The 24,754-nt window shown below is 44.4% G+C and overlaps 1 protein-coding gene across 1 annotated transcript in view; it reads right to left on the bottom strand.

The window, feature by feature from the left end:
* Nucleotides 1-24,754, bottom strand: part of SNAPC2 (small nuclear RNA activating complex polypeptide 2) — a 178,140-nt gene that overhangs the window by 150,778 nt on the left and 2,608 nt on the right. Inside the window, exon 2 of the mRNA XM_044077350.1 lies at nucleotides 1,317-1,436. Coding sequence (XP_043933285.1) covers nucleotides 1,317-1,436 — 120 coding nt within the window. The remainder of the gene's footprint in view (nucleotides 1-1,316; nucleotides 1,437-24,754) is intronic.

The raw sequence follows: 24,754 nt of genomic DNA, 5'->3' as shown, positions 1-24,754 counted from the left end.
CTAGAATACAATAGGAATGAAAGTCCTTATGAGGTATTTGCTTTCCACAAGAAATACAATTATTAACTTTTTCTGGCATCGGTTTGGAGCAAGAAAAAGTTTCCCCAATGGGGTACTTAGCTTTTAATGAAGACTTTGGATCTGAAATTCGAACACGAAAATCTCAGGAGTCGGCCGACCGGCACTTGCGAACTGATTTTGCTTCGGGCACTGCGCGGCAAGAAAGACGGAAGAAAATGGTGTCGGCTGCATCTTTTATACCTCTGGCGCACTGACGTCAGGAAAGAGGCAACAGCAACCGACGCCGGACCTGGAATTTGGAATTCAGGCCGACTGCGGGTAGCCTGCCAGCAGGATAACCCAAGTGTAATGACTGCAACAGTGAAACACAATGAACATCACCTGTTCCCATTAAGCTGTCCACTTTCACAGTGTTCAGATTTGAGATCTTCTCCTCCTCACCATAAGAGTATGTGTACATATACAGCTATAAAAACAAACGTAATGATCGTCAAAGTAGATGAACATGGAGAAGACCAGTAATCCACCTCAAGACGTCTGCCCCTTTTCATACATGGTAATAAAATTACTGTTGACATCTGCAGGCCTGTAGAGATCAGTGTCAAATGTAAGCAGGGCAGTAGTCTTGCATCTCAATCTGTGCAGTCTGCCTATGTTGCCCAGTCTCACTACTCTAGGTCTAATTTTGTTTAGATACATATGCACATACACTTTATATGGCTGTAAGTCAAAAGGTAGAATGTCCATGTGTGTGAATCACATATGGCTGAATTTTGTTTTATATAGTATAGGTAAAGCAGGTGTGTGTAGGAAAATTAAAGTTTGAATAAAAAAGTTGTATCTGGGAAGGTGTGTTATAGCCATTGTTGTGAAAGTGCAAGGTTTTGTGGGTTAGTGTTATGTAAGGGGATACAGAGTCACTGTCGTGTTTGCGCCTTTTGTTTGGTGAAGATGTGCTTTTAGAGAAAGGGGGTTTAATAACAAAGTGTAAGGTTAGGATTGGGGGCAGAGTTAGGATTATGGTTACAGTTAAAGTTATCACATGAGTACGGTGGGCCACCCCAGGATACCTCAATCTCCCCACTGGCCCTGATCCACAGACAGGCACCAATGGGAGATGGGAGGGATTAGTATACCTGGTGATGGTGAAGAGGTACTGGAAGAAGTTGGTCTGCTATATGAAAGACAAAAAAATAGCTCAAATATATGGTACTTTTTTTTTGGGGGGGGGGGGCATAGCCACAGCAAAATCATAGTACTCCACTTTTATAAAAATGTAATATAGGACTAGATACCTCTATGGGAGCAGGAGCCTTTGCTTCTCTTTTTCTCTTTTCTTCTAGAAGGCGAACATATTCTTTCCTTGCAGCCTCTCTGGCTACCCGTCCTTTCAGCTGGTGAATGAAGGCAGCAACCTGAGTTAAGAGACAATGAAATCAATCAGTTTAAAAAGGAATTCAATTATTTTTTGGCATATGAATGCTAAAATGCATACTAAGCACTCTGTACACAACTACTGATTAATGAATAAGTCACATTTCAGCTAACTTTTTTTCAAGCATTCAAAACGACAAGCTAGCATCTCTGGTGCAAAGCAAGAATATCCAGCGATACAAAATGCCACTACACCAAAAACTTTTCTAAAAGGATTTCCACAGGCCACAGTTTCGTAAACAGGGCAGCAGCCTCAATGTGTCCATTTGGAAATGCAAGAAAGCCCAAGTGCTATAGCATTTATTTTACATTATCACTCAAGACATAGTGAAAGATTCATTAACAGAAAAGAATACAACCCATTTTAACATTTTCCATTGAAATACAATATACATCACATATATTTACTTTGCTACTATCATCTATCCAGCATTACAAAAAAAATATTTATTTTACATTTGTTTACTGGGAAAGTCCGACTGGGCCAATGGCCCTTCTTCAGGTGAAATCCAAGGAGAAATGCTCCACAGCAGATGAAAACAAAAAACAGATTGTGAATAAACAGACATCATAAACAAACAAATAAATGAATACCAATATTAAAAAAGAATTGCAATTACAACAAAAATAATACCTCGAGTGTTCTTTAAAAACAAGGTGCAAGTCTATAGTGGAGAAAGACAAGTTAAACTATTTGGATGCAAGATAGTACATGACATTTGAGAAGACGTGACTGATCAATTGCTGGATATTATGGTGATATTGTTGGTATAACATGAGGAAAAAGAATGAGTGAGACATGCATTAGAAATGTACCAAGAACAGATGATTATCGACAGTGTTTTCCAAACTTGTAGGAGACTTATTTTGCAGTTATTGTTTGGTCACTATATTGTATGATTAATACAGGGAGAACCAGGTGGTAGATGAAGAGCATAAAATAAATAGGTATAATATAGATTAAGACAGACATGGAAATAGTAAGGCGGTTTGACAGAGGTGGCCACCCCAGGATACCTCAATCTCCCCACTGGCCCTGATCCACAGACAGGCACCAATGGGAGATGGGAGGGATCAGTACATCAGTGATGTGTTGGGAGAGTTTAGTATTGTCGGAGGCATGGAGCTCCAGGACTTGGATATTTGGAGAACAGTGCATCACTGTGATCATTACTGGACATGGTTACATTAAGTAGTAGTTTGTTGGAGGATCTCAGGGGTCTGGAGTTGGTGTGGGGATGCACTAGGATCTTGACTGCAGGATAGTAATCTGGATAATACAGGATGGAATGAGAGAATGTTAGTTGGTTAAGAGATAGAAGACTGGGTAGTTTGAGCCACTTTAGTTGTAGTGCTGTGCAGTGGTGTGCCTTCTGGGGAAGACTGGTAACAAATTTAGCAATTTTATAATAGCAAGCCTCTAGTTTGTTTGAGTCTGTTGTTCTGAGATTAGTGAATATTGTAAAGGCATATAGTAAGGTGGGGCGTGGACGTGTCCTGGCTATGGAGTGCCTGGTAGAGTCGGTCAGGTAAGCTTTAACTCTGTAGAGTGAACGTAGCTTAATGTGGGCCTTTTTGATCGTTAGAGTTGTTTGTCAAATTTTAGGCTATCAATGTTAACACCAAGGAGTTTGGTGTGGTTGACAGGTTTGATTTTAGTTTTATTTGTAGAGTAGATTGAGAAAGGAGGAGCTTTGCTATTAGTGAAGAGCATAACCTTCGTTTTACTTGGATTGAGAACCAGTTGGAAGTCAGAAAGAGTTTTTGATATCTTAGAATGATTGTTGGGTTATTTGTAAGAGTACGGGGATGGAGAGGGCTTAGCATATGAGGTTGGAGTAGTCTGCATACTGCACTATAGCTGCACACTGGGTAGTTGTGCTGAGTTTGTTGGTGAATACGGTGACGAGTAGTGGACTTTGAGGTACACCTACTGAGACAGGCAGTGTAGAAAGTTCATCTTGTGACTTGACTGCCTGTTGGTGGTCAGTTAAGTAGCTGAGAAACCAGGAAAGGGATGGCTGGGTAAGATTTAAGGAAGCTAGCTCACGGAGTAGTTTTTGGTGGGATACTTTATCAAAGGCCTTTGACATATCCAGAAAGCTAACCGAGACTAGTTGGTTGACTGTGTGTGTAAAACTAGCAAGAGCAGCAGTTGTACTATGTCTTGGTCTAAAGCCATATTGGGAAGCAGGTAGGTCGTCACTGCTCAGTACATAGTTGAAACGTTGAGTATGTATGCACTTGTCAAGTATCTTGGCTATGAAGAGGGGGGATAGCAATAGATCTGTAGTTTGAGAACTCTGTTGAAGTACCACCTTTACGTAGAGGGATGATGCAAGAGATTTCCCAAAGCTTGGGGATGTACTGCCTGGGAATGGAACAACTGATTAGTATGGATACAGGACAAGAGCCATGGCATCTGCTGCTAATCTGAGAAATTCATTAGGGAGTTGGTCAGCTGCTAGGAATGAAGGCTTTAGTTTGGAAAGAAGTTTTTGATGGTGTTGAACTGGCTTGATTAAAAAGGAATTAAGAATTTTTTCGTGTTGTGGGAATGGTTAGAGGGGTATTGCTTTCATTTTTTAATATTGAGAGTATGGAGTTTATAAAGTTTGTATTAAAATGTGAAAGAATACTATCTGTAGAATTGGTTGTAGTTGGGAGTTGCGCTCTGTCTGGGCTTAAGCAATTGTTGAATGGCTAGCCAGAATTTCTGGGGATTTTGGCGTTTGTGCTGCACTGCTGTATAGTACTGTTTTATGTCCTGCCAGATTTTTTTTTTTTCAGTTAGGTTTCGTAATTGCTGGAATGTGAAAAGGCAGGCTTGGGCTTGTTTTTTGGTTTTATGACAGACTATGCTCGGTCTCTGTTTTTTTTTTTTTTTTTTTGAACTGCTTGGTGTCATTAGTAAGATAAGGTATTTGTTTAGAGTTAGTGCGGATCTTACTAAGGGGGGCTAGGTTGTTTAGGATGTTGAGGAATAGATCATTGAAATATTGCATAGCTGAATCTAGATGGAAATGTTTTAAAGGGAACCAGTCACATTGTTTCAGGAGGGAGTTAAAGGCATTGGTAGAAAAATTTCTTTTGTTGCAGACACACTTGTAAATGTTTTTTGGAGGGCTTACATGCTGCCTTAGTAGGTATACGATCGCTTAGGCTGTCTGGGAGACAACCAGCTTGGTGACAGAGGGAGGGTTTACTTGTTAGAATCCACTCTAAAATAGATTGCTATCATGTTTGTTGAATCTGGCGGGGGACTGAACTATTTGATTGAAACCATGGAGATTAATAAAGTTGGAGGGGTTGTCTGAAGAGCAGGTAGCTCAATCCAAATTGAAGTACCCATTATAATTGTTCCTTGATTAAAGACGGCTGTGCACCAGCAAAGGACGTCTTTAGCAATGGCTGGGTTATTACCGTGTGTGTGTGTGGGGGGGGGGGGGTGTAGATGGCAGTTATGATGATGCACTTCTTGCCGTTAAAATGTAGGTGGGGGATTAGTATTTCGGTATTCTTGAGATTTAGGGAGTTAAATTGAAGCCATTCCAGTTTTACAGTTTCTTTGTGTATTACGGCTACCCCTCCTCCTCGCTTGTGGGTTCTATCAAATCTGTGAATGCTGTAACCATGGGTTAGTATTTCACTATCTGGTATGTTGCGTTTTAGCCATGTCTTAGTTAAGATTGCTAGTTTAGGGGAGTACTGAGCGAGAGTTGCATGGAATTCATGGGGTTTATTGAGTATGCTTCTGCTTCTCAGGTTCATATTTAAGATACGGTGAACAGAGTTATTGCATGGAAGATTACTGATGTTTAGGGAGCACACATAGCTCAGAGATGGGGGAGTTGTTTATGGGGTTGTGAGCCAGGATTGAGGTGGATGTCACTACTTAGTTTGATTTGGGTTGAGTTGAAGAGGAACAGGTATGTCAGTTTGTTACAGTGTGTGTGTGTGTGTTGGAGCAGTTATAAAGTACAGTTTTGTACCTACCATAAATGTAGATGTTCGAAGATCCACATTGCTGCAGTCCTTACACTTGGGTAGTCCGCTGTCCTCGGTCGGCCCGAATATCAAAGTATTAGGCTGACGTCGGTCAAGGCGCTTAAGACTGACATCAGGACGTCAGGGTACAAATGCGCATGACCGACGTCATATCCTCAGTCTTTTCTTGCCCCAGATGTCAGAAGACCCTAAAAAGAAAGGTCAAAACCAAAAGACAGCCAAAAACAACCAACCACCCTTGCACTAATTATATGTACAATATATACAATATCCACAATATTCACAACCCAAACCACACAACCGCCTCTAACCACAGAGGGGAAGGAGGGAGGGTAAATTGGACTGCAGCAATGTGGATCTTCGAACATCTACATTTATGGTAGGTACAAAAAGTACAGTTTTGTACCTACCATAAATGTAGATGTCCGAACTGGATAGCATCTGCAGTCATAACAAGTGGGTTGTCCTGTCGTCAGGCAGCCCTGCAGTCGGCCGGATTCCAAAGTCCGGTTCCGCTTCGCTGATGTCGCACTCCACCCGACGTCATCTCTGCTGGTCTTCGGGTATAAAAGCATCAGCCGACGCCATTTTCCTCAGTGTTTCTTGCCCCAGATGCCAGTAGCCCTCTTGCAGGGTAAAATTTGGATAGATGCCAATGTTTCCAAATAGATAGAGGTAAACACAACAATAAGCATATATGTACATATATACAAACAAATACACCATAAAAGACTCCCCCCCCCAACAGCTAGCTATTAGGAGGGTAAACACCCTAGGCGTACCACAGAGGGGAAGGAGGGAGGGTAATCCTGACTGCAGATGCTATCCAGTTCGTACATCTACATTTATGATAGGTACAAAACTGTACTATGTCCTTCATGGATGCATCTGCAGTCATAACAAGTGGGTAGAATACCATAGCCAACTAGGGAGGAGGATAAAGGTAGATTATGGTGTGTTTAAGATCCCTTGCAGTACAGCAGTGGCAAACCCTGCTCGGGATCTGGAATAAAGAGGCAAATTATAATGCTTGGCAAATGTATGCACGGAGGTCCAAGTAGCCGCCTCAATAATGTCTTTGGTTGCCACTCCTCGTAAGAAGGCTGTGGTAGTGGCTGTTGCCCTTGTAGAATGAGGTCTTATGTTCTGTGGAATTGGTTTTCCATGGAAGGAGTAACAGTATCGTATGCAATTTCCTATCCATTTGGAGATTGTCTGTTTGGAAATAGCTTTTCCTTCCCTTCCTGTTGCATAGGCTACAAAAAGTTGGTCACTCTTTCTGCTATTTTTCGCTCTGTCCAAGTAGTAGCGTAGCTGCCTATCTCGATCCAACGGATGCAGTATTCTTTCCCTCTGTTTTGTGGGTTGGGAAAGAAGGAAGGTAGGTGGATTGCCTGGTTTAAAGATACTCTGGATACCACCTTAGGCATAAATGTAGGATTAGTCCTCAAGGACACTCTATCTTGGTGGAAGATTAGGAAGGGTTGCACTGCCATTAAGGCCTGTAGTTCTGAAACCCTCCTTGCTGAAGTAATTGCCAGTAGGAAAGCAGTTTTCCATGACAGGTGTTGTAGGTCTGCTGTTGCTGCTGGTTCAAAGGGTGCTAGTGTCAACTTTTCTAGCACAAAGTTTAAGTCCCAAGCTGGTAATGGTGGTTTCCTTGGAGGTTTTACATTCTTGATTCCTCTGAGGAACTGCCTGAGCAAAGGGTGCGAAAAACAGGAGGATCAAAGCTGTATTCTGCTGAAATAGCTGATGCATGTATCTTGATGGAGGAGTAGGACAGGCCTGAATGAAGAAGTTCGCCAGATACTCCAGAATGTTAGGCATATCTATGTTTGACACATCTTTTCCTCTTCGGTACTCCAAATGACAAACCTCTTCCATTTTCCAGCATAGTCCTTTCTTGTTGAAGGTCTGCGTGCTTCAAGAATACTGTCTTTAACTCTTTGGGACAGTTCTGGATTAGCTGCTGCTATCTGACGTTCCATGCGCTCAGTTGCAGGGTTTTAGGTTTGGTTGTATGATCCTGTAGTTGTTCTGACTTAACATCAAAGGCATCAGGGGTATTGGCCACATGTTGTTGCTTGACATCCTCTTCGGTAGTGGGTACCAGTGTTGTCTTGGCCAGTTTGGGGCTATCAGGATTATCTTTGGACGTTCTTCCTTGATTTTTAGTAGTACCTTGTGTATCAAAGGAAGAGGAGGGAATGCATATGCGGTTAGGCCTTTCCAGTTGAAGGAGAGTGAGTCCACTTTCCATGCTAGTGGGTGGAATGTCCTTGTGCAGAATTTTTGAGCTGGTGATTGAGAGGTGATGCGAATAGGTCTATCTGTGGCATTCCCCATTTCTTTGAGATGGTCTTGAAGATGTCCGGTGCAGCTTCCATTCGTGGGCATCCGAAGTGGTTCTGCTTAGTATGTCTGCTAGAGTATTGTCTTTCCCCGGTACAAATATTGCCTGTAACTGAATGTTGTAGCTGAGTGCCAGGGTCCACAGCTCCAAGGTCATTCTGCATAGGGGGTATGAATGAGTGCCTCCCTGTTTGTTGATGTACCACATGACTGTGGTGTTGTCTGTCCTTATCATCAACTGGCCCTCTTTGAGAAATGGTTTGAACTTTTGGATTGCCAGTTTTACTGCCAGCATTTCTTTTAGATTGATGTGCAGGTGAAGTTGATCCTGTGTCCACAATCCTTGCATGCATTTGTCCAGCATGTGGGCCCCCCATCCTAGGTCTGAAGCGCCTGTTGTGATGGTCTGGCTTGGTTGACATCTGCGGAAGGGCAGGCCTGGGTTTGACTGGCATGCCTGAGCCCACCATAGGAACTCCTGTTTTAAGCATGGAATTAGTGGGATTTCTGTTTCTAGACTGTGTCTGTGTTGGGACCATAAATTCTTTAGGTACCACTGTAGTTTCCTCATATGTAGTCTGGCAAATGGGACCAAGATTATGCATGATGCCATGAAGCCCAAGGCCTGTAGAAATTTTCTTGCTGTTAACTTGTTCAGTTTTGTTAGTGCCAAGAAGTAAAGAGGAAGTTCTTTTGTTTTTCTGTAGTCAGGAATGCCATTTGTTGTACTGTGTCCAATTCCGCCCAAGAATGTCCTTGTTTGGGATGGTATCAGCCTTGACTTTTGTAAATTGACTGTGTATCCCAGTCCTTGTAGCAAGTAAATGACCCTTTGTAAATCTGTTGTCAGCTTGCTTTTGTTGTCCCCTTGTAGCAGGCAGTCGTCCAGGTATGGGTAAATTTGAATTCCCTGTAGTCTGCAATGGGCGATTACTGATGCCAGGCATTTGGTGAATACTCTGGGCGCAGTAGATAAGCCAAAGGGCAATGCTGAGAATTGATAGTGCTCTGATCCTGCAAGAAATCTGAGGTATCTTCTGCAGATTGGTCGAATTGGGACGTGCAGGTATGCCTCCTTGAGATCTAGAGTTACCAGCCAAGACTCCTTGCCCAGCATGGGAAGAAGTTGCTGTAAGGTCAGCATTTTGAATTTTGGGACAATGATGTATGTATTTAAGGTGGACAGGTCGAGAATTGGTCTCCAACTTTTTCCTTTCTTGGAACTAGGAATAGTCTGGAGTAGAACCCCTTTCCTTGTTCTGCTGTTGGCACTCTTTCCACAGCTCTCATGTTTGCTAACTCCATTATCTGGCGTAGAGCCTCTGTTTTTTGATTTGGAGGTAGATTTGGCATTCCTCTTTGACTGGTAAAGTGTGGAAGTGAAACCGTAACCTTGATCTATGGTTTGTAAAATCCACTTGTCTTTTGTTATGTAGTGCCAGTTCTTTGAAAATAAAGTTAACTTTCCGCCTAGAGGAGCTGCTATTTGTTCCCTGGTAGGCGGATTTAGGATTAAGTCACTGTGGTTGTGCTGATATAGTGGCAGTGGCTGTGTCTGTGCTTCTGTTGTTACCTTGCCACTGTCGTCCTCTGTAGGCACCTCCTCTGGATTGGTTTCTGCCTCTGGAACGCCTATTCCTGCCCCTTTGAAATTTTGTGGAGTCAGGAAAGGACCAATTTTGGCAGGCCAGTTCCTGCTAAACCTTGGGGTTGAACCTGCAGGAAATCTTTAACAGTTTGAACAGATTTTGCCTTTTCTTCCATTTTCTTCATAACCTGCTGGGCAGGTGTACCAAACAAACTTGTCTTGTCCATAGGAGCATCTAGCAACTTAGCTTTAACATGATCCGTAAAGCTTGTTCCTTTAGCCATGCATGTCTTCTTATCACTGTGCCTGTCATGGCTGATCTAAATGAAGCCTCCAGTGCATCATAGCCACATTTTAAGGAATGGTTGCTAACCTGTTGTATGTTATTTACCATCTCTAATACATATTTCTTATCAAGAGATTCATCAGTAGTTAGCTTTTAGTTAACTGATCAAGCATAAACTCTTGGTATTGTATGATGTGAAACTGACAGGTTAAAGGTCTAGGGGAGAGAGTAGCTGAAGTGTAGACCTTTTACCCCATCTGTCTAGTGACCTTGCTTCCCTTTCAGAAGGAATAGGATTTTTAGCTGTGGTTGCGGCTACTGCCTTGGGACCCTGGGATATAGTTTCTGGGTCTGCAAGAGGGGCCTTGTAAAGGTGGTGATGCGTATCTGGCACCCTGTAAAATCTGTCTGGTTTGGCAGGGGCTGGGGTAAAGAATCTGGAGCGGAGCAAACATCATTGAAAGCATCATCCACCACAGAGAGAACAGGAGGTATAGCTAAGGGCCTGTGCTGTGGGAGGTGCAGAAAGGTCCTAAGTCTTTTCTGGAGTCTGAGAAATCCTGTTGCTGCCATTGGAACTGTTCTCGCATGGCATGCAAGGTTTCCCCAAAGGAGAATTCTTCTGGTGGGGAAGCAGCTGGAATGGATTCTTCAGCATCAGAATCTTCAAAATTGGAGAAGGGAGCCTCAGGCTGGTCAGTTATGTCTGATTCATCAGCAGAATCATCAGAAGACACTGGCTCAGGGGCTCTACCCTAGGTCTCTTCTCTGGGGCTGAGAGGCCCTGTCTGGGTGAGATTGAGATCCTCTAATTAAAGAAATTAAATCTTCTGCCAAAGAAAGCATTTGAGAACTAGAAGAGGGCCTGGATGGGGGGAATTTAACAGGCACTGATTTAGTAGTCTTGGCTGCTTTAGCCCTGGCGAAGGCCTTAATGGACATGGCTGCTGGAGGCCTAGCAGCACCACGTGCTGGGGTAGAGACATCCAAGGGGATGGTGTCTGATAAGTCAACCACCGTAGTGGGTAAAATTTCTGAGGTCGATTCAAGAATTGTAGCAGGGGCCTCAGTTGTAAGAATAGGTTCAGCTGTACTTTGAGCAGTTTTCTCGGTTTCGGCCGAAACCGAGACACTCGCGGTTTGCTTTGCCGTGGTTTCGTCCGAAACCGCGGACCGCGAGTGTCGGTCTTTATCTTTGCGTTTTTTGGAAGATTGGGTAGTCGGAGGATCAGACGGCATAATGTACGCAAAATCAGTACCGAAAAACTGTTCTGCAAACTCCGACCGACGCCTAAGCGTTACGGTTGAAAGAGGCACAGGCCGAACAGGCTGCTACGTCGTGGGCTGGGCCTAAACAAGGCAGACAGTAAGAGTGGAAATCTTTATGAGGTATTTGTTTCCCACAGGTTAAACAATTGTTAACTTTTTCTGACATCGGCTGAGGCAAGAAAGAGTCCCCAACGGGTACTTAGCTTTAGAAGTCTTCGAAGTAGTATTCGGTAGAAGTAATCTCTGGATCCGACCGACCGGCACTTGCGAACAGCTTCTGCTTCGGGCGCCACGCGGCAAGAAAGACTGAGGAAAATGGCGTCGGCTGATGCTTTTATACCCGAAGACCAGCAGAGATGACGTCGGGTGGAGTGCGACATCAGCCGAAGCCGGACCCGGACTTTGGAATCCGGCCGACTGCAGGGCTGCCTGACGACAGGACAACCCACTTGTTATGACTGCAGATGCATCCATGAAGGACATCTGTACTATGTTCTTCATCTCACATTGCTGCAGTCCTTACACTTGGGTAGAATCCCAAAGCAGAGGTAAGGGAGGATGGCAAAACTATAAAGCAGTAGGAGCTGCCAAAATGCCCTGTAAAATTGCAGTGGCAAAACCAGCCCTAGATTTAGAGTAAAGTGGAAGGTGGTAATGCTTAGAGAAAGTATGCACTGAACTCCAAGTAGCTGCCTCCAAAATATCTTTAGTTGCCACCCCTTAAAAAGCTGTAGAAGTGGCAGTAGCCCTAGTGGAATGAGGCCTAATCCCAGCTGGAATCTCCTTACCATGATGGGAATAACAGAAAGCAATACAAAACCCAATCCACTTAGAAATAGTTTGTTTTGACACAGGCTTGCCCTGAGAACCCAAAGCAAATGAAACAAATAACTGCTGAGACTGCCTGAACCCTTTAGTTCTGCTCAAATAATATCGCAACTACCTGTGTATATCCAACGTGTGCAAAATCTTTTCCCCTTTATTTTGGGGGTTTGCATAAAAAGTAGGCAAATGAATAGTTTGGTTTAAAGCCACACTAGAAACCACTTTAGGCATAAAGGAAGGATTAGTACGTAAAGATACCCTATCCTTATGGAAAATTAAGAAAGGCGCAACCGCCATAAGGGCCTGTAATTCAGAAACCCTTCTTGCAGAGGTAATGGCCAACAAAAAAGCAGTCTTCCATGATAAATATTTCAACTCAGCAGTAGCTGCAGGCTCAAAAGGTTGTAGAGTGAGTTTCTCCAACACAAAATTGAGATCCCAAGCAGGAGTAGGAGCTCTACGGGGGTCTTATATTCTTTGCCGCTCTAAGGAATTGCTTAAACAAAGGATGAGAAAACAATGGTGGATCACAGTCATAGTGAGCAGAAATTGCTGCAGCATGAACCTTAATAGAAGAGAAGGACAAACCTTTGTCCAGTAACTCAGCCAGATATTGAAGAGCCACACTTATATTAGGCTTAGAAACATCAAATTCCTTTGCTGCACTCCAAAACAAAAATCTCTTCCATTTATCTGCGTACACTTTCCTTGTACTAGGCCTTCTGGCCTCCAAAATGACATTCAAAACTTGCTGTGGAAGCTGAGACCCTCCAGGGTTTAAAACAGAATATGCCAGGCTGTTAGGTGAAGAGAGTGAAGTTTGACATTGAGTAAATGACTGTTCTCCTGAGACAGCAGGTGTGGAATCGAAGGCAAAGGCCATGGAGGCGCCCGTACCAGACTTCTCAGTAATGGGTACCAGTGCTGTCGAGGCCAATCTGGAGCTATTAAAATCATCTTTGGCTTGTCCTGTCTGGCCTTTAGAAGTACCTTTGGGAGGAGAGGCAGAGGTGGAAAGGCATACACATGAAGATTGCTCCAACTGAAAGAAAGAGCATCCACTTTCCAAGCTGTGGGATGAAACCTTTTTGTGCAAAACTTTGGCAGCTGGTAGTTTAGTGGAGAAGCGAACAGATCTATGTCTGGAGTTCCCCATGACACTGTCAATTTCCGAAACACATGAGGATCCAATTTCCACTCGTGGGGATCCATAATTCGTCTGCTCAACACATCTGCTAAGGAGTTCTGTGCTCCAGGCAGAAACCTTGCCTGAAGATTTAGCTGTAAACTCAGAGCAGTCTCCCACAAAATCATTGCTTGTCTGCATAGAGGTTAAGAATGTGTTCCCCCTTGCTTGTTGATGTACCACATGACAGTTGTGTTGTCTGTTAGAACCAACACCTGCCCCGGAAGAAGTAAATCCTTGAAAGCTATTAATGCAAATTGGACTGCTAACATCTCCTTCAAGTTGATATGTAGATGTTGTAGTCTGGCAGGCCACGTGTCTTGTATCCACTTTCCATTTAGATGAGCTCCCCAAGCTTTGTCTGAGGCATCTGTCGTTAGAATCTGACTCGCCTCTGGCCGGGTCACAGAGAGTCCCTTGTTTAGGTGACATTCCTGAGCCCACCACAAAAATTCCTTTTGAATGCAAGGTATTATCTGAATGACAGTGTCCATATCTTGGCAGTGCTGTGTCCATACATTTTTGAGATACCATTGTAGCTTCCTCATATGCAGTTTGGCATTGGGAAGCACCAGAATACAAGATGCCATGAACCCCAAGGCTTGAAGGACTGTCCTTGCAGTCAGCCTGGACTGATGAGACAATTGATGGAAGTAAAGGGAAAGATTCTTTTGTTTGTCCGGGGTCAAAAAGGCCATCTGGGATGCTGTATTCAGTCTCACACCCAGAAAGCACATGTCCTGAGAGGGTACTAGACTGGACTTTATTTCGTTCACAGAATACCCCAGGCATCTTAGCACTGCTATCACATATTGCAGATGATGAAGAAGGTCGTCCTTTCCTTGGGCCAGAATCAGGCAATCGTCCAAATAAGGATAGATCTGTATTCCTTTTAGCCTGAAGAAAGCTATCACTGGAGCCAGAACCTTCGTGAACATTCTGGGCGCAGTAGATAAGCCAAAGGGCAATGCAGAGAACTGATAATGAGAAGTCCCAGCTCGAAAACGCAGATACTTCCTGCAACTTAGCCTGATAGGAACATGAAGGTAAGCCTCCTTGAGATCCAGAGTCACCATCCAGTGATCTTTGCCCAGCAGAGGTAAAAGCTGTTGTAACGTCAACATTTTGAACTTGGGAATGTCCAGATAAGTGTTGAGGATAGATAAATCCAAAATTGGTCTCCACGTGTTCCCCTTCTTTGGTACTAGGAACAGGCGAGAATAAAATCCTAGGCCCACTTCTGGCAGAGGGACCGGCTGTATGGCCCCTATTTGAAGCAGCAGAGAAATTTGTTTGTGAGCCTCTATTCTTTGCTGAGTAGGAACGTCTGGCATGCCTTTGAAAGGAGGCAAGGTATGGAAATAAAACTTGTAACCTTGGTGTATGATATCCAATACCCATCTGTCCTGGGTAATTAAACTCCAATTTTCTTTGAAGAGTGCCAACCTTCCTCCCAAAGGCTGCCAGACAAGAAGGCTCTGGCAGCTGAAAAGGTAGGTCATTGGGCCTGTTTACGAAGGACTGGCCCCTGCCCTCACCAAGACTGTGCAGATGAACTCCCTGTTCTAGGTCTGAAAGAGCCCTGAGCTCTGCCCCTACCACGCCTAGATCTTCCCTAGACTGTGAATCATAAGAAGGGTACGTCCACCCCTTAGCAGGCCAATTCCTACTAAACTTCGGAGGCTGAACTTGCAAAAAATCTTTAACAGCCTGCATAGACTTAGCCTTGTCTTCCATTTTCTTTAAGACTGCCTCCACAGGTGAACCAAACAACACACCAGACTGCAAAGGAGCATCTAAAATCCTAGTCTTAACATGGTCAGATAAATTCTGATCCCTCAGCCAGGCGTGCCTGCGAAGAACTGACCCAGTGGCAGCCACCCTAGACGAGGCCTGTACAGCATCAAAACCACATTGTAAAGAATGCTTACCCACCTGTTCAGAAACATGTACCAAATCTTGTAATTCTTTACACTCAATGCCTTCCGCCAGAGCATCTACCTTAGACTTCAATTGAGAAAGAAGATAGTTTTGATATTTCAACATGTGAAACTGGCAATTCAAAGCCCTCATAGCTAAGGTGGAAGAAGTATAGACTTTCTTTCCCCATCTATCCAAAGCTCTGGCCTCTATCTGGAGGAACCGGATTTTTTTTACAACAGAGGCCTTGACGCCCTTAGGTCCCTGACTAACAGTTTCTGGGTCCGCCCTAGGACTCTTATAAAGATATTTATGAGCTTCAGGCACCCTGTAATACCTGTCCGGCTTAACAGGAGCAGGAGGCAAAGAATCAGGATTAAGTGAAGCCTCTGCAAACACATCTTCCACAACATCCAGAACAGGTGGTATAGCCAAAGGCCTATGCTGGGGTAAAAGCAAAAATTCCCTAAGCCTTTTCCTGGAATCAGAGAAGTCCTGACCTTCCCACTTAAAATGTTCCCTCATGGAATGAAGAGTCTCTGAAAAGAAAAATCCTCTGGAGGAGAAGCAGAGGAGTAGAATCATCCACATCAGAATCAGAATAAGGAGAATACTCCTGCAAGTCTTCAGCCAAGACTCTGAAACATCCAAGCCTGCTCAAAACTCCCCAACTCTGGTTCCACCCTAGGCCTCTTATCAGGAGGGGCAAAGAACCTCTAATCAAAGTAATTAAATCTTCTGCCATTTTAAGCATGTGCTTCTTGGGCACAGATCCTGATGAACTAGGAGTGACACCAACAGAAGCTAAACCTGGCCTGCCTCTGGGAGAAGCCTTGGGAACAGAAGGAGAGGGCCTAACCACCCTAGGAGGGCAGGGGAGTACAGTAACCTGAGAAGCCCTTCAGCCTGACTTGCCTCCTGAGAGGCCACATCCTGCAATATCAAAGTCGCCCCCTGGGACCCGAGAGAAGCCTCGGGCGGAACCACCGGTTCCACTGATGCCTCTAAAGAACCGGCGTCCGCACGGACAACTCTTCTTGCCTGGGTTTAGCTGCTTTGTCTTTGCGCTTCTTGAAGAAGCGGGCCGGAGCATCCGACGGCATATTATAATTGCACCGCTTCAAGACCAACCTGGCACAATCTAACCTTCGCTTAATAGTGCGCTTATTGAACCTAGCACAAAAGCGACACCCAACAACGCCGTGCTCAGGCCCCAAACAAGGAATACACAAAGTATGATAATCTCTATGCTGTATCTGTTTCCCACAAGAAATACAGTTATTCACTTTTTCTGACATCCGGTAAACCACTGAGGCAAGAAAAACTAAAATATTCCCCAACGGGGTACTTAGCCAACTTTGACTCGGTCTGAAACTCCGAATTCGAAAAATTTCAGAACGCCGAACGGCACTTGCAACGCTGCTTCTGCATCGGACCATGCGGCAAAAAAGACTAAGGATATGACGTCGGTCATGCGCATTTGTACCCTGACGTCCTGATGTCAGTCTTAAGCGCCTTGACCGACGTCAGCCTAATACTTTGATATTCGGGCCGACCGAGGACAGCGGACTACCCAAGTGTAAGGACTGCAGCAATGTGAGATGAAGAACATCGGTGTGAGGATACAACAGTGTTGGGTAACAAATTGTCAGGTGGGGTGATGAATGGGGAAGTGGGAGAATAGAAAGTATTAACTTATTTGTTTTGATAAGATGCAAGAAGACAAAAGGTAATAAGTAAAATACATAGTGCAATGAACAATATGTTAGTATATAAGGTAGCATTAAGTACTGGGTTGAAAAGATGGTGTTGGGAAGAACTAATGAGGGGGTGGGTACTGTAGGTAGTTATTGAAGGCTGAATGAGAAAGCCCCTGATATACTATGGGACTGACTGCTCTGAATGGATAACTAGTGCAGGGGTGTGTGACCAGTGGTTAGGAATAAATTTAGGTTTAGTGGGGGTGGGTAGGGGAGCAGAGTGAGCCCAAGCGCAGTGACAGAAAACGGAGCAGGATCCAAAACCTATCCTGTTTGTGTTAACCCTGTTGAAAACCCAATCAGAAACCAAGTCAAAACAAATATGCATTACACATTTAACTTAAAATGCATTTCCAACTGCACCATAATACTAACTGATTAACAAAGTGGAATGCTGTCAGATGTTACTGCACAAAAGCAACACTACTGCTGAAAACCAATTATGATAGTCTGCATTTGTAGGTCAATGGAGTTGGCTGAGAGAAGTAATGAGAGAATTTCATTTACTGACCACTACAGTTAAGAGCGCTACATACACAGTCAGGAAAGGAAACTAGAGGAGGGAAAGAGAAAATCTAGGGAAGGGTGGGGGAACTCTAGAATCCCGGGGATGTGCAGCAATTAAACGTGTCACACAAGTAGTGAAGACAAACTCAAAAAATGTTTAATGTGCATAAAATTTAAAGTGTTAGGGCAGTAGCAAGTGCACTTTAGATGAAGAAAATGCAGAGCATCTTCCAGACAGTTGGGTGAATGGAGGTCTTGACAAATTAACTGTTCATAACGTAAGAAAACCTATGAAGAGGGTAGAAATATGGTAGACCAGGGATTCCCAAAGTGTGAGCAGCGGGGCCCTGGGGAGCAGCGGTTTCCTCACAGGGGTGCCGCAAACTACTAAGCTTAGCTGCAAAACAAACCACGAACAGTTTGCGGTTTATTTTGCAGCTAAGCTTATTACTTTGCTGCAAACTAAGTCTAGACCTACACTGTAGCATTTTAGCAGAACTGACATCAAGTATAGCAGTGGTCCCCAACCACCGGGCCGCAGAGCACTTGGAACCGGGCCATCACGTATGAGTTTGTGTGTGTCTATCTGCATGTGTGAGTGAATGCATGCATGAAAGCAAGAGAGTCTGTGTGTGAGAGAGAGAGAAATCGGGAGAGTGAGAACAATGTGCGAGTGAATGCAGGAATGAATGAAGTGGCTGTGTGTGTGTGTGTGTGTGTGTGTGTGTGTGTGTGTGTGTGAGAATGAGGAAGTGGCTGTGTGTGTGAATATTTGAGATCGGGAGAGTGAGAGGAATGGGTGAATGAATGCAGGTATGAATGAGGAAGTAACTGTGTGTGTGAGATCGGAAGAGTGAGAGGGATGTATGTATGAATGAATGCGCAAGTGGGTGTATGGCATGTGGGTGTGACAGCCAGTGAGAGAGATGTGTGAATGAATGCAGGAATGAAGAAGTGACTGTGTGTGTGTTTGATCGGGGGAGGGAGAGAGAGAGAGAGAGCGCGAAGTGCGTGTGAATGCAGGTATGAATGAGGAAGTGACTGTGTGTGTGTGTGTGTGAGTGAGAGACTGGGAGAGTAAGAGTGATGTGCGAGTGAATGCAGGTATGAATGTGGAAGTGTGTGTGTGTGTGTGTGTGTGTGTGTGTGTGTGTGTGTGTGTGTGTGTGTGTGTGTGTGTGATTGGGAGAGTAAGAGTGATGTGCGAGTGAATGCAGGTATGAATGCGGGAGTGACTATGACTGTGTGAGAGATCGGAAAAGAGTGAGAGTGATGTGTGTGAGTGAATGCGTGCATGAATGCAAAAGAGACTGTGTATGTGTGTGTGTGTGTGTGTGTGTGTGTGTGTGTGTGTGTGTGTGTGTGTCACGGGGGGAGAGAGTGAGAGTGATCCCTGGCAGCAGCAATGAGGTCTGTGCAAGTCTGGACCATGCCACTGGACACATACCCCTCACCCTCTTAGATTAAGAAATCTGGACAAAGCCAAAAATAGTGGGGGTACAAAGGCACAAAACAGGGACACTTAAGTACTGCTCTCACAAACTTAGAAAGTTGATAGAAATGCAGGTTTTGCATTAGCATGAATTTTCTGAAGAGTATGAAGTATGAAACAACTGTCTTTATTTTCTGACTTCAACCTCAACAATCTGCCAGTGATTTGCCATAAAACAATTTTATGAGAAAAAGACCAAAAATATGAGACAAAAATCTGGACATTCTGCAAAAATCTACACAGTTGAGAAGTATGCTGGACAGAGCCAAATAGGGACAGATTTTAAATATTGCTCTTATAAACTTAAAAAGTTAAAAAGGTTGCCATTAGGTTTGCTTACCTCTCAACCATAGCAGATCAGTGTTATGCTGTTAAGCAGAATGCACTTTTTTTTCCGGCAACTTTTTATTGTACTTTTGAGCTTTTCCTTGTTACACAAATGCCAAATAAATAAATTAAATATGCACTTTATGCTCGCCGCGGGGGGGGGGCTTGGGAAAACCTGGATTCAGCAAGGGAGCTGAGAATCGAAAAAGTTTGGGAACCACTGTGGTATATTTTCATGAGCTCAACTAACTAACAAAAAAGCAGTAAGCAGTTATAGTAAGAGTCTTAGGATTTCTGCTTCAGATGTGGTTGCTTCTTCCATGACACAAGGTCATCAGGGGTATAAAACATGCAGCCGATGCCATTACATCAGTTTTTCTTGCCCCAGATGTCAGGAGCCCCCACAATAAGGAGCAATTACATGGTGTGGAACACCCCCAGTAGAAAGTAAATACCAATGTTATAAGATATGGCCACACAAAAAAGAACAGGTAAAAGTATAGAGAAGTCAGGGGGATGGAGGGAGGGTAACCAGGACTGCAACAGTAAATACACTCTAACATCTACATTTATGGTAAGCGTACACAACTGTACTATGTTCTTCGTGTTTCACTGTTGCAGTCATCACATTTGGGTTGATTCCCAAAGCTGAGGATGGGTGGAGGCAGTCAAGAAGCATTAGGTCTGGCAAGCAGGCCCTGTAAGACCGCTGTGGCAAATCCAGCTCTGGATTTAGAAAAGACAGGTAAGTGGTAATGCTTGGTGAAGGTGTGTACAGAGCTCCAGGTTGCAGCTTCCAGGATGTCCCTGGTAGGGACTCCCCTGAGAAATGCTGTAGAGGTTGATATAGCCCTAGTAGATGGTGTTCTGATCCCCTGTGGGGTAGGTTTCCCATGGTGTTTGTAGCAGAAATCGATGCAGTGTGCTATCCATTTAGAAATGTTTGCTTTGAAATGGCCTTGCCCTCCGCCCCCTGTAGCAAAGCTGACTAGCAGCTGGTGAGATTTTTTGAAAGGTTTAGTCCTGTCCAGAAAGCTGCCTGTGCACGTCCAGGGAGTGCAGGATAAATTTCCCCTTTATTCTGAGGATTAGGGAAAAAGGTTGGCAAATGAAAGGATTGGTTTAAAGCCAAACTAGACACCACCTTGGGCATAAATGATGCGTTAGTCCTGAGGGAAACCCTGTCTGCATGGAAGATAATGAAGGGTTCCACGGCCATAAGGGCCTGTAATTCAGACACTCTTCTTGCTGAAGTGATGGCTAGAAGTAAAGCCACTTTCCAGGAGAGGAATTTTAACTCTGCTGAGGCAGCAGGTTCAAAGGGTGGAAGCGTCAGTTTTTCCAATGCAAAGTTAAGTCCCAGGCTGGAGTGGAAGCTCTCTCCTGGGGGGGTCTTAATTTTGGCTCCTCTCAGGAACTGTCTGACCAGAGGATGAGAGAAGAGGGGTGGCTCAGTATTATAATGAGCTGAGATGGCAGAGGCATGAATCTTAATAGAAGAGAAGGGATAGGCCTTTGTGGAGCATTTCTGTTAAGTACTCTAGTATACAAGGTAAGCTGGGCACAGTTGTGTCCATTCCTTGAGAATTGCTCCAAGAACAGTATCTTTTCCACTTTTCTGAATAGGGTTTTCTAGTACTAGGCCTCCTTGCCTCAATGATGACATCCAGCACCTGTTTACTGAGGGTTGCTGGTGATGAGTTCAGTGGACGAGCAAGGCTACTAGGTTCAGGGTTTGTAGCGGAGGATGTAAAATCTGGCCCTCCTACTGGGACAGCTGGGAGGGGGTCTGAGGCAGGTGCCATGGTGGCAGTACTGTCAGACTGCGCAAAAGTGGGTACCAGTGCTGGCGTGGCCAGCCTGGTGCAATCAGAATGGTCCTTGGCTTGTCCTGTTTGATCTTTAGTAGAACATTCGAGAGGAAGGGCAGAGGGGGAAAGGCACAGATTGAGAGGTTCTCTCATGTAAAGGACAAGGCATCCACTTTCCATGCTTGGCTGTGGGGAGTTCTGGTTCAAGATTTGCTCAACTGATAGTTCTGAGGGGAAGCAAAGAGGTCCACCTCTTGTGCCCCCCACCTGTGGATCAGAAGCATGAATGTCTTGGGTTTCAGTTTCCTCTTGTGTGGGTCCATTAGATTTCTGCTCAAGTCATCTGCCAGAGGATTTAGTTTGCCTGGCAGGAATTGAGCTTGCAGGTGCACTTGATTGCTCAAGGCTGTGTTCCACAGAGCCATGGCTAACCTGCAGAGTGGGCAGGAATGGGTTCCCCCCTGCTTGTTTATGTACCACATAACTGTGGTGTTGCCTGTCTATCAATAACTGACCTGGAAGAATAAGGCATTTGAAAGCTGTCAGAGCATTCTGTACAGCTAACAGCTAACATTTCATTTTGACTGATATGCAGGTGCATTTGCCTTGAATGCACTGTCCTGCCATGTGAGCCCCCCATGCATAGTCTGATGAGTCTGTTGTTAGGGTTTGGGCGGTAGTGGGTTGAGTGAAAGGGAATCCTTTGTTGTGGTAGCAGGCCTCTGCCCGCCAATGGAACTCTGCCCTTAGGCAAGGAATGATGGGAATCATTGTTTCCAGGTCCTGACAATATTGACAGAGACTTAAGTACCACTGAAGTTTCTTCATATGTAGTCTTGCATATGGAATTAGCAGAATGCAAGCGGCCATGAACCCTAGGGCTTGCAGTATTTTTCTTGCAGATAGCTGGGTTTTGGTGGCCAGTAGATTGAAGCAGTTTGTCAAAAAAAAAATTGTTTTTCTGGAGTGAAGAATGTCATCTGGGAAGTTCAAGCTTGCTCCAAGGAATGCAATCTGTTGGCTGGGTACCAGATGATTTATTTTCACTGAAGGTGTACCCCAGTGAAGTTAGAAGCATCTTTGCAAATGTCAGGTGCTGGAGTAGCAATTCCTGACTGTCCGCCCGAATCTGGCAATCGTTGAAGTATGGGTAAATTTGAATTTTTCTCGCCTGCAATATGCAATGAATGGAGCTAGGCATTCACTTATGGGGATGTGCAGATAAGCTTCTTTTAAGTCTAGGGTGGCTAGCCAGGAGTCCTTGGCTAGCATAGGAAGCAGCTGCTGGAGAGTTAGCATTTTGAACCTTGGAGCCACCAGGAAGGTGTTGAGAATAGACAGATCCAGGATAGGGTGCCAATAGTTTTCTTTTCTGGGTACCAGGAAACAGTCTGGAGTAAAAACCTTGTCCCCTTTGCTCTGCTGCGACAGCTTAAATAGCCTTGAGACTGAGAACAGAAAGTACTTGCTTTTGGGCCTCTGCCCACTGGTCTGGGGGGAGGTCTGGCCATCTGCTTGGGGTTGGCAGTGAGGGGAAGTAGAATCTGTATCCCTGGGATACAATGTTCAAGACCCATCTGTCCTGGGTGATGTACTCCCAGTTTTTTGCATGCAGGGCGAGTTTTCCTCCTATGGGTGCAAGTACTTAGGCAAGGCTTGGAAGAGTTAAGGATAAGTCCTTGTGAGATTTTACCATAGGATGGTGGCTTACTACTCCCTGTTTTAGAAGCGGGAGCACTCCATTACTTAGATATGTGCATACCCTGAACCTGTAATCTTGGTGATCTGTTGCCCCTGGGTTTGGACTGAAGGTCTGGGAGGGACTGGAAAGGACCAGTTTTTAGAAGGCCAATGCCTGCTGAATCTAGGTGGCTGTACCTGTAGGAAATCTTTAACAGTTTGCATAGATTTAGCTTTTTCCTCCATCTTTTTGAGGACAACTTCTGCTTTATTGCCAAACAGGCGTTCTTGGTTTAATGGTGCATCTAGCAATTTTGCTTTGACATGGTCTGGCAAGATTTGTTCCTTAAGCCAAGCATGCCTTCTAAGAACAGATCCAGTGACAGCAGCCCTGCAAGATGCTTCTATGGCATCAAAACCACATTGCAAAGTATGTTGTTCAACTTGGGTTAGCAGAATGCAGTAACTCTTGTAAATCTTTATGTTCTGCACAATCAGGAATAAACACAATTTTCTGTTTAATTAGCTTCATATGTTGCTGATACTTTTAACATATGAAACTGGCAATTTAAAGCCCTGATGGCAAGAGTAGCAGAGGTGTATACTTTCTTACCCCATCTGTCTAAAGCCCTAGAGTCCCTGTCCAAAGGGGTAGGGTTTTTGGCTGTTGTAGTCTTAATGCCTTTAGGTCCCTGGGAAATGGCCTCTCGATCCGCAGTAGGATTCTTAAAGAGGAATTTGTGGGAGTCAGGTACTCTGTAGTACCTGTCAGGTTTCCTGGGAGCTGGAGGCAAAGTATCAGGGGTAAAGCTGGATTCCAAGAAGACATCATCTACAACTTCCATAACAGGAGGGATGGCTAGAGGCCTATGCTGAGGCAAGTTTAAAAATTCCCAGAGTCTCTTTTTGGACTGTGGGTAGTCCTGGCACTCCCAGCAGAAATGCTCTCTAAGGGTATGCAGGTTTTCACCAAAAGAAAAATCTTCTGGTGGGGAAGCAGAGGGAATGGAATCTTCATAGGTAGACAAGGGTATGTCCTGGTAATCAGAAGGATCAGAAGTCAACAGACTCATGATCTGAAGAATCAGAAGGAAAATCAGTTCTTGGTCTTTTTGAGGGGGAAGGCTGGGTTCCCCTAATTAAAGTAATAACATCTTCAGCCATTCTAAGCATTTTTTTCTGAGGCATGTGGGCCTGAGAATGCGCTTTGGTCAGTTTCCCAGTGGCCGTCTGTTTCCTAGGCATAGTGCAAACTCTGGGCCTGAGAAATTCGGTACTTTTTGGTTTGAAATGAAGTCGTCAGTTTAATATAAAAATTGGAAGACCTGAATACACCCTCAGAAGCCTGTGTCTGAACAGCGGCTCCAGACCCATCCAAAGTAGACACATCTGCAGGTTCCATAGTTGAAGCATCTCACAGCATACCGGACTCTGAATGGATCTCAGTAGAGGCCTGCGAATCCGTAGAAGCAGGTATCAGGGGCTGCGAAAGCACCTCACTGAGTACCAGCAGACTAGCTTAACGGAAGCGTAGTCGGCAGTTTTGGAACTATGCGGTCTCTTTCTTTATCCTTACGTTTTTTCGGAAGATCGGTAGTCGGATGGCTTATCGAAGCCATTTCGGAATACGGAGAACGAGAGCGAAACAATTTAGTGACAAAAATAGCCAGACGACGAATAGTTCGGGCATTGAAAAAGGCACAAAACCGACAGCGAGGAATGTCGTGGTCTGGGCCTAAACAGGTGATGCAGTAAGAATGAAAATCTCTGTGAGGTATTTGCTTTCCACAGGCAAGACAATTTATTAACTTTTTCTGACATCGGTAAGAGCAAGAAAAAAGGATCCCCAACGGGGTACTTATCTTTTAGAAGACTTCAGGTCTGAAACTCGAAAAACGAAAATTTCAGGAGGCGGCCGACCGGCACTTCCGAACTGCTTCTGCTTCGGACACTGTACGGCAAGAAAAGCTGATGTAATGGCATCAGCTGCATGTTTTATACCCCTGATGACCTGATGTCATGGAAGAAGTGACAGCATCTGGCGTAGAAATCTCAAGACTCTGGTATTCAGGACGGCTGAGGGTTACCTGCAGGCAGACAACCCAAATGTGATGACTGCAACAGTGAAACACGAAGAACATCAGCACAAGTGAGGAGACAAGTATACAGAAGAAAGGCAGGAGAGTACATAAATTCAACTCAATGCTCATTAGAAATAAACTATTATTAAGTAGAAAAAACTCTTTAAACACTCTACGAATGAACTCTAACAATAAGGAAATAGT

The sequence above is a fragment of the Protopterus annectens genome, chromosome 7.part0 (genome assembly GCF_019279795.1).
Source record: "Protopterus annectens isolate FY-2018-M chromosome 7.part0, PAN1.0, whole genome shotgun sequence".
Classification (NCBI taxonomy): domain Eukaryota; kingdom Metazoa; phylum Chordata; order Ceratodontiformes; family Protopteridae; genus Protopterus; species Protopterus annectens.
The sequence above is the reverse complement of the archived record's forward strand: the minus strand, read 5'-3'. Positions and strand labels throughout refer to the sequence as shown.